At 40.0% G+C, this 19,503-nt stretch overlaps 1 protein-coding gene across 1 annotated transcript in view; it reads right to left on the bottom strand.

Annotated features, from left to right (window-relative positions):
• MTUS2 (microtubule associated scaffold protein 2) overlaps positions 1 to 19,503 on the bottom strand; it is a 224,671-nt gene that overhangs the window by 103,518 nt on the left and 101,650 nt on the right. Inside the window, exon 4 of the mRNA XM_081952692.1 lies at positions 2,519 to 2,680. Coding sequence (XP_081808818.1) covers positions 2,519 to 2,680 — 162 coding nt within the window. The remainder of the gene's footprint in view (positions 1 to 2,518; positions 2,681 to 19,503) is intronic.

Raw genomic sequence — 19,503 nt, 5'->3', positions numbered from 1 at the left:
AAGCCTTTCTCACTTTGTCCCTTTCATGTAGGGGTACCTTTGCGGATATACGTACATTTAGAACAAAGTTCTGAAGGTTTATAACTGTGATGGTGAACCTATGGCAGGCGTGCCCAAAGTGGCATGTGAAGCCATGTTGCTTGGCAAGCACGGCCTTGCCTGATTTTCTTCTGGGTTTCTGGCACGCATGGACGCGTGATGATCAGCTCTCTTTCGAGCGTGGGACAGTGGCAAAAACCGGCCTGCACACACCTGCCAGCCAGCTGATCATCGGGTGCGCATGTGTGTAGAACCTGGAAGCTCAGCTTTTCTGGAGCGCGGCCCCGATGAGCATGCACGCCCAATGTTTCCACTCCACTTTTTCAGTACTCGGTACCGAAAAGGTTCACCATCACTGGTTTATAATATTGTAGTAGACATTTGAACTCATAGACTGGAAAGCTGATAGATTAGAAGGTTTCTGAGTATTCAAACCCAGAGTCTATCCCTGATTTAGGGCAATGGGCTTGGTAGTTTCCACTGCTACCATTTATTCTCAGTTGGGTGTCCATTTCCTAAACCCGGTATGTGTGAAAGATAGCATTTTCACAATTTTTAGCCTTTATGGTAATAACAAGATAATTCTACGAAAAACCAATAATCTCAGTCATGCAAACTCCTGGCCAAGAAATACCGACAGCATGATTTAGCTCTTTCTTCCATCCACAGCAGAGATCAATAAAATACAATTTTATCTAAAAAGAATAACAAAATAACATAATTTTACCAGCAAATACTAAAAACGCAAGCGTTCAATGCTTAAAAATAAATAAACAAACTACACAGCTGCTGGTAACTTGAGTAAAATGATCTCAAAGAAAATCCAATGCTCCAAACAGATTAGGAAATGATGCTGATCTAATCTGTAACATCAGGAAATAGTTTCCCATTAATATTATTGATTACAAGAAGATCCTGTAGAGAAAAATATACCTTCTGGAACCCAATCTGAAATACCAATAAAAATAGTTCCCTGCCTGCAGAGAGAAATATGGAAAAATTGAGTTATCATCACACACATCTATCATTCTTCGTTGGCTCGTGTACTGATTTCTACTCAAATAGAAGATTTCTTAAAAGCAAATTGAACTATCCTCTGCTTCAAAATTTTTGGATTTCTCCAGTTTCTCGAGAGATCCCAAGCTTTCTTCAGAGATTGTTGGGAAAATGGAAGCCAACTCCCACTCTCTGGTTCCTCTTCTAATCTCTGTTCCAGGTTTTTCAGAGTTCTGCTCTTGGTTTTTCAATTAGGGCTTTTATATCTCTGGCAGAGGGATGGGCATCTTTGTGTACAAGTTCTCCCCTCATAGGAAATGTACTGGGAATGCCTCTTCTACAGCCTGCATGAAGGGCTGCCAACTGATAAGGGAACGCCATTCACAGCAGACATTTTTCGGCTCAGTGCTTCCAATAATAACTCGTGGACAGGGATTTATCAAGATTCTTGATGCTGAGGAAGTTTGTAAAACTTACAAGTGAATATGCTTACAAAACTGCTATTGTTCTGACCTAGGCTTCCCCAAAAAGCACAAAGCAGATTTCTGGTCCCAGCAAAACCCCTTTTATTAAAAAAAAAATGTGAATTCCTCCCATTCACATTCAGCAAAGGCCTGGTAAACAGTTCTTCAAAGGTTAATTTATGACCACAGAACTTATCTATCTTGGAAAGCTGCCATGTAAATATTTTCCAAACACAGTGCAGTGCAAGGAAAGACTTGGCACAGAGATTCATGGACAGATCTTCACACTTCTGAAAGGAACGAACGAATGAACGAACGAATTGTTTCTTGCAAGAGTACACTCCCCTTTTACTCCTCTTTTATTTCCTATGAGGGGCCATTCACCGTCTACCTGTGGCTTTACTCCCAAGTCAACCCTGATTTCTCAGCTGTTCTTTTCTTCTGGCAGCTCTGGGCATGCGCACACTGAGAACAGGCTCCAGCTGTTCCTCTGCCTCACTGCTGTATAGCTCTGAAGGAAACTGAGAACTGCCAGACGGCCTTGGCCCCATCTCTGCCTCTGATGCAGAGCCCTTGTCAGAGCCTTCCCTAGCCTTCAGGATTGGCCCATGTTCCTCCCCAACCTCCTCACTGTCCTCTGCTGCCAGTTCCATTGGCCGCTGGCGAGCCACAACAGCTATAAATGTCCGTGCTCAATGCTCAGACCTACTAAGGATCCTTGATTTTTATATCTTACAAGCTCAGGTTGAACATCCATTGTTGAATATTCCAGGCTAAGAATTTATTTAAAAATTCTGGATCAATTAAACGGCAATAACTGTTTAATTCCAAAGTATTAAACAGATTTGAGCACATATTTCAAAACATATTTTGGATGCTTTGTAGGTACTGTAATCGACTCTGAATTAGAGGTGAGCTATACTACAAAATTCTAAAATATATACTGATTGCACATACACAAATACAGATACAAATAGATGGAACTTGTCATATGAAGTCTGACACATGGAAAAACTTACCAGCCGGCGCTGTTCCTGTCTTTGGTGCCGGAAGTAGACTCCTGCGGGCAATCGGTGTGCTATTTGACGCCTGCAGTGAAGTTCTGTTGGTCCCCTTAAGTGCTTCTTTAGATGGTTCAGCTGCCTTGAGAATGATTTGCTCTTCATTTCCGAGGCTTGAACCTGCAGGAAACCAAAATCATCCCAATTAGAACTACATTAAAAATAGATCTGTGCCTTGTGCAGAGAAATGATAACATTATGAATGTCACAGGCAAATCAAAAAGCCTTCTGTTATTTTAAATGATGCTTGTCCTATGCGTACACGGTGAGAGGGTTGAGTCAGTTGGGCTCTGTAAATTTTAAATTCTGTTTTTTTTTTTAAAAAAAAAACACTTTGCAAGGAAAAATGCTGCTTGCATAAAAGGAAGAAAATAGGAACTGGCAGCAACTACATGTCAGCCTTTCCTAACCTGATTCACTCTATCATCAATACAATACAATACAATACAATAGTAGAGTTGGAAGGGACCTTGGAGGTCTTCTAGTCCAACCCCCTGCCTAGGCAGGAAACCCTATACCGTTTCAGACAGATGGCAATCCAACATCTTCTTAAAGACTTCCAGTGTTGGGGCATTCACAACTTCTGGAGGCAAGCTGTTCCACTGATTAATTGTTCTAACTGTCAGGAAATTTCTCCTCAGTTTATTTATTTATTATTCATATTTATAGACCGCCCCCTCTCCCGAAAGGGACTCGGGGCGGTGTACAGTCACTAAAATACGTTATAAAATACATACAAAACAGTTAAATAATTAAATACGTAGGTGGAGGAGGTTGCAAGACTGTACATAGAATAATAAATTAAATATAGTATATAGTGTATTAAAAACTTTTTAAAACCCCAAACCCAATTAAAATGAATAAATCCCCGGGAGGTAGAACTAAGAAAGTGCCAGGCCAGCTGATTGAAATAGGTGAGTCTTTAACTTTTGCCGGAAGGAACGGAGGTCGGTGGTAGTTCGAATGTCAGGGGGGAGGTCATTCCAGAGGGTTGGGCCCATCACAGAGAAGGATCTACTCCTAGGTGTCGCCCGCTGGCATTGACTAGCAGACGGCACCAGGAGGAGCCCCTCTCTGTGTGAGCGGATAGGTCGCAGGGACGTGTGTGGTAGGATGCGATCCTGCAGGTAACTAGGTCCACTGCCATGGAGCGCTTTAAAGATGGTGATCAATACCTTGAAACGCACCCGAAAGGCCACAGGTAGCCAGTGCAGCTCGCGCAGGAGAGGTGTTACGTGGGAGTAACGTGTACTTCCCATAATAACCCGCGCGGCTGCGTTCTGAACTAGCTGCAGTCTCCGGACGCGTCCCAAGGGAAGCCCCATGTAGAGAGCATTGCAGTAGTCCAGGCGAGACGTCACCAGCGCATGAGTGACCGTGCGCAGGGCACTCCGGTCCAGTAGGGGGCGCAATTGGCGCACCAGGCGAACCTGGTGGAACGCCCCCCTTGCCACGGCTGCCACATGGTCCTCCATTGACAGCCGGGCATCAAGGAGGACGCCCAAATTGCGCACCCGCTCCACAGGGGACAATTGTTCGCCCCCTATGGCCAGCGATGGAGTCAGCTGGCTGAACCGAGGCGCCGGTAACCACAGCCACTCGGTCTTGGAGGGGTTGAGTTTAAGTCTGTTGTCCCCCATCCAGACCCCGACGGCTTCCAAACACCGGGACATCACTTCGACAGCCTCGTTGGGGTGGTTTGGGGTTGAAATATACAGCTGAGTATCATCAGCGTAAAGATGGTACTCAACCCCAAAACCACGGATGATCTCACCCAGCGGCTTCACATATGCGTTGAACAGGAGAGGCGAGAGGACCGACCCCTGTGGCACCCCACAAGTGAGTGGCCTCAGGGACGATCTCTGCCCCCCTGTCAACACACATTGCTTCCGGTCGGAGAGGTAGGAGCCGAACCACCGCAAAACGGTGCCTCCGACTCCCATCCCCTCCAACCGGCGCAATAGGATACCATGGTCGATGGTATCAAAAGCCGCCGAGAGGTCTAATAGGACCAGGATAGAGGAGCAACCCCTATCTCTGGCCCTCCAGAGATCATCGACCAACGCGACCAAGGCTGTCTCAGTGCTGTGCCCGGGTCGGAAGCCGGACTGGAGTGGGTCTAGATAGTCGGATTCGTCTAGGTGTCGCGGGAGCTGCTGCGCCACCACATTCTCGACAACCTTCGCCAGAAAGGGGAGGTTGGAGACTGGACGATAGTTAGCTAGCTACATTGGGTCGAGCGCAGGCCTCTTGAGCAAGGGTCTCACCACCGCCTCTTTCAAGGCGGTTGGTAAGTATCCCTCACTCAGTGAGGCGCTCACCAGGCCCAGGAGCCAGCCTCGTGTCACCTCCCAGGCTGCCAGTTCTAAGTTGCTTCTCTCCTTGATTAGTTTCCACCCATTGCTTCTTGTTCTACCCTCAGGTGCCTTGGAGAATAGTTTGACTCCCTCTTCTTTGTGGCAACCCCTGAGATATTGGAACAGTACTATCATGTCTCCCCTAGTCCTTCTTTCTCTTAAGCTAGACATACCCAGTTCCTGCAACCGTTCTTCATATGTTTTAGTATCCAGTCCTCTAATCATCTTTGTTGCTCTTCCCTGCACTCTTTCATCATCACAGAGCATTGCAAGAATGGAAACTCAGAACATCCAGATGAGAGTAAATTGGGAAGTCTGAATATTTATTAAAACTTTTATACCACCTGACTCCCAGGAACTCTGTGCAGTTCACCAAAAACAGAATAAAATACAGTGACTTAATCCTTGTCTTAAAACCATAACTGAGCTCAGAATTACAGCGTTGGAAGCCAAGTTATGAATGAATGAGGTTATGACTGTTTTTAAGTGTATACCATGGTTGTTTAAACAAGCGTCACTTTCATTAAGCAAATCCATTCTTCCCAAGGAATGGTGTGGGGTTTTTTTTTGCCAGAAACAAGCACACCAGCAAAAAAACAAAAACAAAAACAAAAACCCATTGCAAATTGCGGTCACAGCATGCTGCAAACTGCCATAAAAGTGAGTTGATTGCCAAGTGCCCCAAAGGTAGCCATGTGACTGTGGGTGTCGCAGAGGTAGGCTGCACTTATGTTCACTAGTGGTTCATTGATTGTGAGCATGCACGCACACTAGCTTTGCTCGCATGCACCCCTTTGGGAGTGAAACGGAGCTTCAAAGAAGCAGGTAATCAACTTAGGCAGCTCCGGTGAGTAAAGCAGGGGCAGCAGGAAACTCAGCTGGGGAGCGAGGATGGAGGGAACAAGCCAGAAAGTTAGTTATAAATGGATAGCTTAGCACAAGGGTGGATGGGCGAGCCCAACCAGTGATCAAACGGTTCACTCGAACCCATGCAACCACGCAGCAGCACACCACTGGTCATCCTAACTCTGAAACAGGCTGTAGGTGTGCAGCAGCTGCCAAAAAAGCCAACGCAGTTCTAGGCTGTATTAACAGAGGAATAGAATCAAAATCATGTGAGGTGTTAATTACCACTTTACAATGCCTTGGTAAGGCCACACTCGCAATACTGCATCAAGTTTCGGTTGCCACGATATAAAAATAGAAGTTGAGACTCTAGAAAAAGTACAGAGAAGAGCAACCAAGATGATTAGGGGACTGGAGGCTAAAACGTATAAAGAACAGTTGACGGAATTGGGTACATTAAGCTTAATGAAAAGAAGCACTGGGGTGACATGATAACAGTGTTCTAATGTCTAAGGAGTTGCCATAAAGGAGAGGGAGTCAAGCTACCGTATTCTCCAAAGCACCTGAGGGTAGGCAAGAAGCAATGGATGGAAACTAATCAAGGAGAAAAGCAACCTAGAACTAAGGAGAAATGTTTTTAAAAACTACATTACCCAAAAAGGGCCTTTAATCACAGAAGGAAGATGACAAACTTAGTGGTCTCCAAAGGTTTGAACTAGTCCTCTTATGATCGATGGTCATGCTGCTTGGGGGTAATGCATAGGGAGAATACAAAGTTGCTTGCCTGTGTATTTCACAAAGTTTACAGCTTCCTTTAAAAGGAAACCACGTGAATCTTAATTGAAAATGCAGCATCTAAAATCTATGTACATTCCTGAAAACCCATTTGACCTTTAACCAATAACATTAAAAATTGAAAACAAAAGGAATCCAACTATGATCAAAGGGGAAGCAAGATCACAAGATAATGAGTAGTCAGGAACGGGAGTAAATCTTTTAAATGTTTAACAATATTTTATTGCAGGATAATAATCATGCACCATGAATTAACAGCCAGTAATTAAAGCTGGTCCTCTTAAGTTACAATTGAGATTTTATAACAGTCTTGTTATTTACCTACCTCCACTTTCTATTTAAACAGCACAACAGTAATTTATCCTAGGAAACTGGGCATTTCTCTTTCTGTCTCCCTTGTTTTGCAGCTCAGGCCTCAAACAGACAGGTTGTGTAGCATTCTCAGGCTCCAAATAGGTTTCTTGGAACAAATTATATACAGTTCCCTGGCAGCCCTTCAAATAATTTGGCCCCAGGTTTCTTATCTAGTCCTAGATAATAGTAGCGGATTTAATTTACTGTGCATGAATATAACAGTGCTGGCTTCTGAAGGAATTTTTTTAAAAAAACTGAATCCGGGTTATAAATTATCTTTACAAGGCCAACCTGTTCCGATGGTCAAATGAACAACTTGCTTCTATACCTCAGTTTCTACAACCAAAATGTTTCCACGGTTAGCTTTGGTGATGATTTTTACCACCCATCTAAACACTACACCACGTGAGATTCCTCAATGACACATTGGCAGCCATCCCTGAAAATTTTGGTTGGTTGCTTTCCTTCTGTGATTGACAGCTAGGGCTCCCCAGAGCAGATGGGAGATTAAATGCTTTTCTCTGAAGGCCTTCAAAGCTATAGTCCATACCTCTCCCTGTTGCCATTCTGGCTTCAGTGAAACCGACAGTGTGCTTAGAACCAGGTATTGTGTATGAAGTAGACGTGTAGACCACCAGTGATGGATATTGCTTTTGTGTAACTGTGCAAGAAGACCTTGCTTATAATATTTCTCTCTCTGAAGACCTTTCAGACTGTTGTTTTGATAGGTGACGCTCCTTATATAAAGGCAAGAGACAAAAGCAGTGGGCAGAAAACAGCGAGAGAAATGAGACAAAGAAGATAGTAGAATTTCATCCTTCTGCCAGCAGAGAGATGACATTCAGCAACGTCTGTCTCTGCATGACAATTTCTGTATGTCATCACTTGTTTCATCTTAGATAGGCTCCCCACAGAAATCTTAAACTGTTTCAAGGCATTGATTGAACGCACTAAGTTTGTTTGGACATTTTTACCTAAAGGGTTTTGAGGGTTTTCTGCTTGTATTCTCCTCTGTCCAATATTTTTTAAATATTCAGTTACAGTAGAAGTTGTCTTTAAGAATAAAATGTTCTGTGATCATTTGCCAAGTAGAATGTGTCAGATACTTTTTACTGAAATCGCCTAACTCTTGAGTCCCATTCTCTTAGTGTAAATTTATTATACAGAGAACATTTCAATTTACAAATCTGGCTTCTTTCCAAATCAGAAGTCATTCTATTTGAAGTATGAGGTGTCAAGGGAAGTTATGTCATCTCCTCTGGGTCTTCTGGCAAGACTCTTTAGTTACTTAAAAGAAGAGAATCTTTTCAAACTGTTTTATGCAAAATAGGGGAAAAAATAGGAACCTTTGATAAACAACATAAGTTTGAGTAATTAATGTTTATTGTGAGAAGAAAAAGAAGGCTGCCTGAAATAGGACATACATATTTACCAAGAAAGAATATATTAGAAGATGCTCATTTAATGTAACCCAGTGAGACTATTAATGTATGCACTTAGGTCTTTTTATATAGTATCAAAAACAGACTGAGATCAAATGTTCTCTGGGAAAAAAAAGAATGTAAAAATATTTTATTCCTTAGCTGAAGAAGGCAATATTGAACTGTTGAGGGAAATGTTGAATTGCATAAAGTAAAGGATTGCAATGATGATTGTAAAAATAAGGAAATTATAAAGGGAAAAAACCTTGGGATACTGAACCCAAGTCCTAAAGTAGAAAAGTAGAAATAGACTCAGTGAATGTAACAAATTACTTTACCTCATGTCAGGCTACAGTACTGGCTGATCAATCCTGGTACTGTTTATTATGCCCAATAGGAACTTCCCAATGCTTTGGGCACGGAATATTCAAAATTCGTGCTATAAGATTTTTTTAAGAGCACATTCAGGGGCTAAATATGAAGTATCCTCCTTACAAAGCAGGAGTACTACCACTGAGCAAATCTGGCTCCGGGTGAGGCAGCTTTTTATCTTTTCCAGAATAATTAATAATTTATGTTGACTCCAATCCTAGATCTTTCATTTATTTACAATCTTTTCCCAATGGACCCTGAGGAAGACAACATACTGCTAAATAAAAAAGAGTGCTTTCAGTGATCATTGAGCAGACAGAGAGAAAACAAATCCTTTTATCCAAAAAGAAACTGCACCTGTGGCTCGACTTGTAAGGTACATATGTGGTTGTGGTGGCTTGGTGGCATCCATTTGTTTGAAGAGGCAAGAAACAGATGCAACACAAGATACTGTCCAAGCTGGGGAAAGCAAATCTTTGTCTTCCCGTATTTCAACTCAGCTTTCCGCCGACTTGAATAACATCTAGATGTGCAGACCACAACTCCACACGAAGATGAGAAAATATGTTCTAAGCTAGCCTGTTGACATCGGATTCAGTGGTGGAAGCTGTTTTCAAGTCAAATCTAGCCACCAGTTTTCTGTATCTGTGACAGGGGATTCACTTTGTCCCTTGTAACATCTGTACCTTTACTGATCAGACCATTATGGTTTTTGATTCAGGACTCAAAGTCACTCAGTGGTCAGGATATTCAGGATGCTTAGACATAAGTCAACGTCTGATGACCAACATCATCAGTCAAATGGTGATGATGATGATGATGACCTACATCAGCTCAACCAAGGAACACCATTTCTGTCCAGAACTGAACTTCTTCCAAGGAACAAGAATGAAATGATACATGCAGCCAGCAAACAGTAAATTGGATATTGGTGAGATGTTCCAATAATACAGAATAAACATATAGCAATTTGACCCAATCTATGAATACTAAAGAAGAAAACAAAACAATTTTTTCCCTATGGAAGAATATTAATGAACATCCCTTAACCCCAATTTTCTGTTTACCCCTTTCAAAGTTTTAACGTCACATATACTAAACAGATGCAACAGATTTAACAACAGCTCTCCCCAAATTCAGATACCCAGAGTTGCATGTAAAAGTGTAGGCAACTCTGGTTAAATCACATGTTTAATAAATCCCTAAGTGATCAGAAATGGGCACAGTTTCTGCATGGCACAAAGTTAAACACACCATCTTGAGTTTATACTTACTATTTGTGTATAGATATCCAGATTCAAAGCAAGAGATCAAGCAAATATTAAACTTCATAACACAGCATTCATTAAACTTTTAATCATCAATATTAAAAATATCCTATTGAATAATTGCTTGTTCCATCTCAAATTTGGCTAATAAGAATTATTGCACCACTAGCAGATCTTAAACTTGCACAAATGTATTATTCTTGCCCAAATATACTTTACTCAGTATTTGTAACTGCTGCATTAATAATACAATACAATAGTAGAGTTGGAAGGGACCTTGGAGGTCTTCTAGTCCAACCGCCTGCCTAGGCAGGAAACCCTATACCATTCCAGACAAATGGCTATCCAACATCTTCTTAAAGACTTCCAGTGTTGGGGCATTCACAACTTCTGGAGGCAAGCTGTTCCACTGATTAATTGTTCTAACTGTCAGGAAGTTTCTCCTCAGTTCTAAGTTGCTTCTGTCCTTGATTAGTTCCCACCCATTGCTTCTTGTTCTGTCCTCAGGTGCCTTGGAGAATAGCTTGACTCCCTCTTCTTTGTGGCAACCCCTGAGATATTGGAACACTGCTATCATGTCTCCCCTAGTCCTTCTTTCTATTAAACTAGACATACCCAATTCCTGCAACCGTTCTTCATATGTTTTAGTCTCCAGTCCCCTAATCATCTTTGTTGCTCTTCTCTGCACTCTTTCTAGAGTCTCCACATCTTTTTTACATCGTGGCGACCAGAACTGAATGCAGTTACTTTGTAGCAGTTACAGAGAATGGACTGAAAGGTGTCCAAACTTCTACCCTTGCCTGTCTTCTTATTTTGAATGCATGTATACAGAGAATTTGAGCATCGGTGTCTATACTAGTCTCCAAGTATTTTCACACCTCATCAACGTTTTAGAAAAAGTTCTTAATCTGAATTATATGTGACTGGGAGAAGCGTATTTGACTTGGGAAATTATGTGTTGATTGGAGAAAAGTTTTCATTTGGAATACTGCTACCTATTTGTTTTATTGCTGAAATGGCCTCTTTCCAGTTAATATTGTTACTGCTAAGTGGGTTAATTATCTTACAATACCATGCATAAACAGTGGCAGGTTATGAATTTTCTTTGGGTGGGGTTGTTAATACCCAATATTTCCTCTCTCGTCTTCCTGAGTAATGTATATTTGGGCAAGAGTGATACATTTGTGGAAGATTAAGATCTGCTAGAGGTGCAATAATTCTTATTAGCAAATTTGTGATGGAACAAACAATAATTCAAAAGGATATTTTTAATATTGGTGATTAAAAGTTTAATGAATGCCGTGTTACGATCCTACCAAGAATTTATCAATTATATTACTTTGAGGTTTTGTACACTTGTACTTTGTTTATAGATAATTAATTATGGCTTGGGACTTTAATATTTGATGTATCTATTCCACATTAGATTGCAAATCTATCTCACTTAAGGAAAGTTGAAAGCATTGCTTATATATTAGAATTTGATTTGATGATTATAAGATAACCTCTAAGGCAATTTTTAAGTTCTTGGCAGAAATACTATACTTCTTTTTTCTTATTTCCATATCATAACTGTTTTTCTCTAGATTATTTTCTTGTATCTCAATCTGTAACTGAATGGATTAATAAATATAACATAGGTGTTATTGCTGTATTTGGACAGCTCCTTGAAATATCACCTCTTACAAAACTGAGTAATTCAATTTTATCCAGATGGTCTGTAAATATAGCATTATTAAAAGTTTCATTTTTGGTAAAACATATTTTCTCTTACAGATATTTTATGAATTTATTGATTCATTGGTATGCATTTAAGGGAAGGCATGTGTCACAGTATTTTTTGTAAGTCATGGAAAAATCAAAAGTAAAAAGCTAAGCAAGAAAACTAAATAAATTAAAAAACTAAAAAAACTAAATAAACTAAAAAACTAAAAAAAATAAACTTTTGAACATATATTTTAGATTATTTACACCAAAATTATATAAATCATTTATAACTGCTAACCAAGAACTTAATTCCAGATGGTTGGGACAATATGCTGACTCTGTAAACTGCTTGGAAAAGGATGTAAAGCATTATAAAGTGGAATATAAATCTAAGTGCTATTGCTATACACTTGTAATACTCATTACATTTCAGAAAGCTGAAATATTGGGAACAAAATGAAAACTGGGTTAATTGCTAGTCTCTTGGCAAAACCAGCTGCTACAAGGTAATGTTACTGATACCACTAAGGATAATGACATAATGATTCTGATTCAATAACATAATTTTTCCCAATTTTTATTCTTGTCTAAATATTTATGTATATAAAAATAGTCTTGGTGAGATATCTTACTGAGCGAAATATAACCCAAAATAAAACGGATCAATTTTTCACTAATACAGTTTCCGTTATCAAGTTATTTATTTAGTGAACCTTGTATTTTGCCAACAAATAACAAATAAACAAATCTGCTCAGGCTGTTTCTGGGTGTTACAAGGCATATATAAAGCTGTTTTCCCCAATATTACTGGAGATCAATAACAATGTTTTTGAAAACCAACTTCTTGTGTTAACTCAGATCATAGGAACAAACTAACCATTTACAATTTGTAGAAAAATATATTTTTAAAAAATTGTAATAGAGTCAGCAAGGAATACATGTTGTCTCAAGAAAAAAACCTCTAGCCATCTAACAATATCTATTCCACCATACTGAGGAATTATATGTATTTGTTTGTTTGTTTTTCACATTTCTGAACTGCCCACCTCCCGCAAAGATTAGGAAGTAGAGTTAAGAATAGTTTACTTTATTGTCATTGCATCTCGTACAACGAAATTAAATGCCATCTTCAGTGTACATTATACATACAAAAAATAAAACAAGAAACACACACCCTTCATATTCTTTACAAATGAATTGAAAGCCCCGGATATTACATTAATATTGCACTATACAGTAGAATTCAATATAATTACTGCTCTGGGATAGAAGCCGTTTTCAAGCCTATTTGTCCTTGTTCTTATTATCCTGTACCGTCTGCCAGATGGTAATAGTTCAAAAAAAGGTGCCCAGGATGAGATGGATCTTTAAGAATGTTTTGAACTTTCTTAAGGCAACAGAACTATAAAGCTCTTCCAAAGAGGAGAGAGGGAACCCAATGATCCTCTGGGCAATGATGTTAACCTTCTGGATTAATAGCCCTGCTGATTGGTCCATTTAATTCAAGATTTGATTTTACAGAATTAGCCAACTTCTATTCAAGAAGTTTAATAGTATTAAGGGTATGTGACAGCTTCTTTCACTATTGGACCCTAGCTACTAATAGCCAAGGATGCCGTCATTGCTACCATTTACATCAAGCGCTCATTAACAGTCCCTTCTTCAACACTTAATATGCAAATGATCACGAAATCTGCCAGCACATGTTTCCCCTTTCATACCTGAGTTTTGAGCTTTGAAGAAGCACAAGAAGCTAAGGGGAAATTTTGTTCGGCTTTATTTTTTAGCATGGAAGAATATGAATTATGTTTTAATAGGCAGACAAATGAATTTATTCTTCATTCCCACGGGATCAAAATACATTTCCAGTCCCATCTGTTACCTATTCATGTAGACAATTTCATCATCTGATAAGCAATTGAACATTATTAAAGATTCACAAACTCTATATCTTTACAAAAAAACATAAAAGTGGCGAAGCCAAAATATGTAAATAAAACATTCAACCATACTAGTTTTGCAAAAGAATGAAACTTGCAGTTTTTGAAAATCTGAATTGCTCCAGATGTGTCGATTGACACAGCTTTTAATAAGGGTATTCTGATGTCTACAGAGAAATCTAATACCTGAAACACTTTGCACCATTGCAGGTTGAAAGTAACCTATGTGCCCCAAAATTATTTCATAACTGAACTTAAAAAGACTAAGAGCTCCATATGGGTACTGAGTACAGTTCAGTCAGGACAGCAGTGTTTATGGTTGACTATCCAAGTGTACAAATATGCAGACAAATATGTGTGAGCCAGTTTGGTGTTGTGGTTAAAGGTACTGGGATAGAAACCAAGAGACTGTGAGTTATAGTCCCACTTTAGTCAAAGGGCCAGCTGGGTGAGCTTGGGCCAGTCACTCTTTCTCAGGCCTAGGAAAGAAGAAAAGTCACTTCTGAAAAAATGTTGCTAAGAAAAAAGTACAGGGATGTTGGTAAAACTCAAAACCTCCTCAAAGGAGCAGCATTTATTTATTAAATTTATTTATCAGATCTATTTATTAAATTTGTACTTATAAACATAGTAAAAAGGGACGTGGTGGCTCAGTGGCTAAGACGCTGAGCTTGTCAATCAGAAAGGTTGCAGTTTGGTGGTTCGAATCCCTAGTGCCACGTAACGGAGTGAGTTCCCGTTCCTTTTCCCTGCTTCTGCCAACCTAGCAGTTTGAAAGCATGTAAAAATGCAAGTAGAAAAATAGGGACCACTTTGGTGGGAAGGAAACAGCGTTCTGTGTGCTTTCGGTGTTGAGTCATGCTGGCCACATGACCACGGAGATGTCTTCAGACAGCGCTGGCTCGTTGGCTTTGAAACGAAGATGAGCACTGCCCCCTAGAATTGGGAACAACTAGCACATATGTGCCAGGGGAGCCTTCACCTTTATATCATTAGTCAGTGTCTCTCTCTCCACCCCTTCATTTATATATATGTGAGTGTGTGTATGTATGTTTCCACCCCTTCATTCGTGTGTGTGTGTGTGTGTGTGTGTGTGTGTGTGTGTGTGTGTGTGATACTCTTAAATGGATCACAACAGCTATGTGAAGTAGAAAATTAACGTTTAGCAATTCCGTGATTTGGGTTGTTTCCTACATCTTTGTTGTTTTCCTCAGCAATTTGTCAAAGATATCAGATCATCTCTTTGTATTCAGATACTTATTGCTTTAATTCAAGTGATTAAACAACGACAACAACAAAATAAGTTACACATTGCATGTTTTTCACGAAGATGAGCCACCACCCCCTAGAGTCGGGAACGACTAGCACATATGTGCGAGGAAAACCTTTACCTTTACTTAAGCATAATAAAATGTTCCTCCAAAATCAGCAGAGGTGGTACTTAACATTTTGTAGCTGATGATGAAGAAATTTCAAATTGTTATTTTGAATTTAGAATGAAGAAAGGAAGTCATAGAATTTCACTCCACCCAAAGAATAGTTCGATATGCTCGGGGTTTCTTTTGGCAGCCATGGACAGAGGGGGTGGGAGGTGGAGAGGGTGGTGGAGAATGCACATGGATCATTTCATTCTGTGTGCAGTTAATATAAATGACCGATTTCTCTGAGTCAGAGGTCAGATTGTGTGATTATTGCACAGAGACATGCATTTACAAGCAAACACCTGCGCAATATCCAGAAGTTCTGCTAAGCATACAGATGAAGCCTTGTAAGTGATATTTGCTGCTTACAAAAATAAGAATACCTTCCAATTTATTTTGTGGAACTCATTCATCCCAATATAGGAATCAACATAGGAAATACCTACATTAAAACTATTACCCTAATAGAGACCTCTGCAACATTTTCTATTACAATTAAACAAATATGTACTTCATTTTATAAGTTAATACTCTAACCATTGATTTAATTCATCACTAAAGTGTATTCAATCTGATGTAGTAATGAATAAATACAATTTGTTTCAATAAGAAGACTACACCTATTAAATTCATCAAGTTCATATCCCAGCATGATATATATATATCAGCATATATTTATCAGCATATATTTATCAGCACAAATGCAACACACACACACACACACACACACACAGACATGTTTTCGTAGATTTTCATGGGTGTAGGTATGCTGGTCTTGTTGTATTCGGGTCTTTTCAGTGAGGTCTCATTCGCCATCTTCAGGCTGGGTTTTGGGCTTAAAGCATGATCGGAGCTGCCGTCTTTCTATAAATCTTGGTGGGGGTGTGTGGAGTGCTGGCTTTGTTTCAGTAAGTGGAATGATTGGTTGTGTGGTTGTATCATGATTGGTAGATTAGTGCTGATTGGTGCTGGCTGTATGTCTATTGTTGTTTTGTGTTGTAACGGCTTGAGAGGTGGGTGGGGCTCGTTTGTTGACTAGGGCTGGTTTCCAGATGTCTAGTAGGCGGGAGGTAGTGTCACGTTTATTCATGTTGTGGGGGTGTTTCTCTATTTTGATAGCTTCCATAATTATTCTCTTGTTGAAGTGTTCTGTTTTGGAGATTAACCTGGTTCCTTCAAAATTAATTTCATGTCCTGTAGCTTTAAGGTGCTGGAAAAGGGAGGAAGTTTTTTTCTTTTTTTCTTACTGCCTTCTTGTGTTTCATGATGTGTGCATTTATTCTCCTGTTCGTTGTCCTATATATGTTGCAGGGCAGATTTTGCATAGTATTTCGTAGACTTCTTGGTTTCCTAGCTGGATTTTGTCTTTGGAGTTTCTCAAGTTGTTGGCTATTTTTTGGTCAGTGTTGAAGGCTGTCTTGATATTGTGTTTGTGGAGAATTTTGTTGATTTTATCTGTGGTGCCTTTGATGTAAGGGAGGAGGACGCCAATTCATCATCACTTGTGTTGGAGGCGCTTGAAGTGACCCAAGAGCTCTGCCAGTAAAAACAAGCTCCCGAGCTCAGTTTTTGGCTGCCACAGCCAACTGTAACCCTCTGCCATTGAAAATGGAGCTTGGGAGGACCTCACGCAGCCCCTCACAAACTCCATTTTCACTGGCAGAGTGTTGCAGGAGGCTGTGGCAGGAAGCCGATTAGGCCATGCCCCATGGCCACGCCCACCCAGCAACTGGGCAGAGAACTGGTTGCTAAAAAATTTCAATCACACCCCTGCCGTATATGTTTCATATTTATTTTCAGATCCATGCCTTTAATATTTTTTGGAAGATAAGACGCACCTTTTTCCCTCAAAAAAAGAGGCTGAAAATCTGGGTGCGTCTTATACACTGAATACAGCATTCTTTGCCTCCTGAAGCCCCGCCCCTTCACCAAAATGGCCATGCATAGCTTATAGGAGGCTTTGAGAGAGCTCCTGGGGGCTGGGGAGGGCAGAAATGAGAGAAAAAAATGGGCCATTTTCTGCTCAATTTTGCTCCCCCCCCAGTCCCTAGGAGCACTCTATAAGCTTCCTAATGTCCTTTTTTGGATAAAAAACGGGCCCATTTTCACGAAAAATGGGCAATTTTTTGCTCGTTCCCCCCCCCCACCTCCCCATGAACACTCTACAAGCCTAAGGGCTATTCATACCCTTTTATAAAAAAAACGGGCCCGTTTTTGTGAAAAACGGGGCATTTTGGGGAGGTTTGCAGAGAGCAAAACCTTTTTTAAAAAAAATTGCCTCTTCAAAATCTTGGTGCGTCTTATACTCCGAAAAATACTGTAGTTTTGTTTCCAGAAAAAGAATGTCCTGCAAGATTTAAAGCAAGTAAAAGCAGAAGTGGATATTTCCAATAAGTAATCATTTCAATTTTTTTTCCATATTAAAATAGAATTCTATTAAAATGTTTGGATTATATTTGTAAATATTTTACATGAAGATATAGGTACTATTTTATCATTTAACATTGCTGGGAGGAGAAGCCAGTATCTCCTAAATCCCAAAGATTGCATATGTGCTAATCATTCCTGACTCTAGGAGGTGGTGCTCATCTCCGTTTCAAAGCCGAGGAGCCCGCGCTTTCCAAAGATGTCTCCATGGTCATGTGGCCAGCATGAGTAAACCAGTGGTGGGTTGCTAATTTTCTTGCTACCGGTTCGGGCGCACTCCCATGTGCAGAAGTGTCTGAGCAGTGGGCGGAGCCTCCCACCTCCACTGCTACCGGTTTGCCCAATCCGAGCTGAACCACCAGCAACCCACCTCTGGATTAAGTAACGGGAGTTCATTCCATTACATAGTGCTAGGGATTCGAACTGCTGAACTGCTGTCCTTTCTGATCGACAAGCTCAGCGCCTTAGCCACTGAGCTACCACATTCCTTACAATTAAGGACAGGCATTTACCCTGAAGGCATGCACATGTAGTTGTAATTAAAAAGAAATAAACACCCACATTTTGCCATCATCACTGAAGAAACTTTCAATCCATTCTGGTTAATTCTGCTCATTTGCAGAATTAACAAGGATGCCTTAGCATAAATATATCCAGTCTGGTTCCAGATTTGAAAGGTACCTATATTTCTAAGGGTTGTTTTTTTTTAATGTCTTACTTCTTAAAATGCTTCTACAGTTCTAATAATATTCTGGCACCTGTTCTGTGCAACAACATCCCTTCCAAGGGAGGATTCTGTTCCATAGGCACCTCTTTGACTTTGATGCACCTTAAGGCCATGTTCCATAATTACTTGATACATCTCTATGAATATCTGGAACACCCTGGGCTCTTAGGCAGCTACACTGCTTAATTATTTAGGTTCCTGTTTGTTGTTGTTCACTCACTTACCTGGTCCACTCATATGCCACATCTTCAGCCTAGCTTTCCTCAGGGTTGCAAGTCAGGAGATGCAAGCGAACTTTGCTGCTTGTTATCTAGCAGCTATAAAGCAAATGCAATTCTTGTGGGATGAATTATTAGATAAACAGATGGTAAGCTAACCAGCACCGAAGTTTTAGCTGAATGAAGGCCAAACTGAGATGCTTCGTCTGCTTGATTAAGCTGATTTTACAGTCCCCTGAAGCCAATGTACCAAACAAGTAACTAATGGATTAAGATGAGGAAGAGATCTGTTCATAATGTTGCTTAGTTTCTCAAAATCCAAATAGCAATAGCACTTAGACTTATATACCGCTTTACAGTGCTTTACAGCCCCCTGTAAGCAGTTTTACAGTGTCAGCATATTGCCCCCAACAATCCGGGTTCTCATTTTACCCACCTCGGAAGGATGGAAGGCTGAGTCAACCTTGAGCCTGGTGAGACTTGAAGTGCCAAATTGCAGGCAGCTGGGAGTCAGCAGAAGTAGCCTGCAGTACTTCACTTTAACCACTGTGCCACTAAGGCTCTTAATACAAGATTTAGGATCATTTTAATCTACTATTTAGGGAGCTTTAGAACACAAGTTCTGATGCATTATTTGAACTAATTAAAAGTACCTAGTCACCAACTGAGTTGGTGTTTTTTTTAATTACATTTTTATCAAACACACGAACACCATGCATTTAACAAAAATATGTATTTTTAATATAAAATAAAAAAACCTTTTTTATATAAATAATAATAATAAAAAGGTGAAACCTATTGAATTCAACAGCTTTGCTTTTAGTGAACCTAAATCTAATCCAAGCAGTGTCTGGCAACAATTAGCATTGGAGCCATGATTTTCATCCAAATGTGATTGATGCAGAAAGAAAAATGTGCTACAGTTTGGAACACCTTCAATTGCAACCTTCAGAAATCATCTTCCTTGAAAAAAAAATTGACCTCACTTAGGACCTCATCATATTAACCCTTGGTGTTCCTTTTTAAAATAGCTTTTCTGACCATAGTAAAGGTAACTTTAAATGTTCAACTTTTTGTTGACAAGAATTGA

Source organism: Natrix helvetica (assembly GCF_964273705.1).
Source record: "Natrix helvetica genome assembly, chromosome: 4".
In the NCBI taxonomy this organism is placed as follows: domain Eukaryota; kingdom Metazoa; phylum Chordata; class Lepidosauria; order Squamata; family Natricidae; genus Natrix; species Natrix helvetica.
Note: the sequence above shows the minus strand (reverse complement) of the source record. Positions and strands in the feature narration are given on the sequence as shown.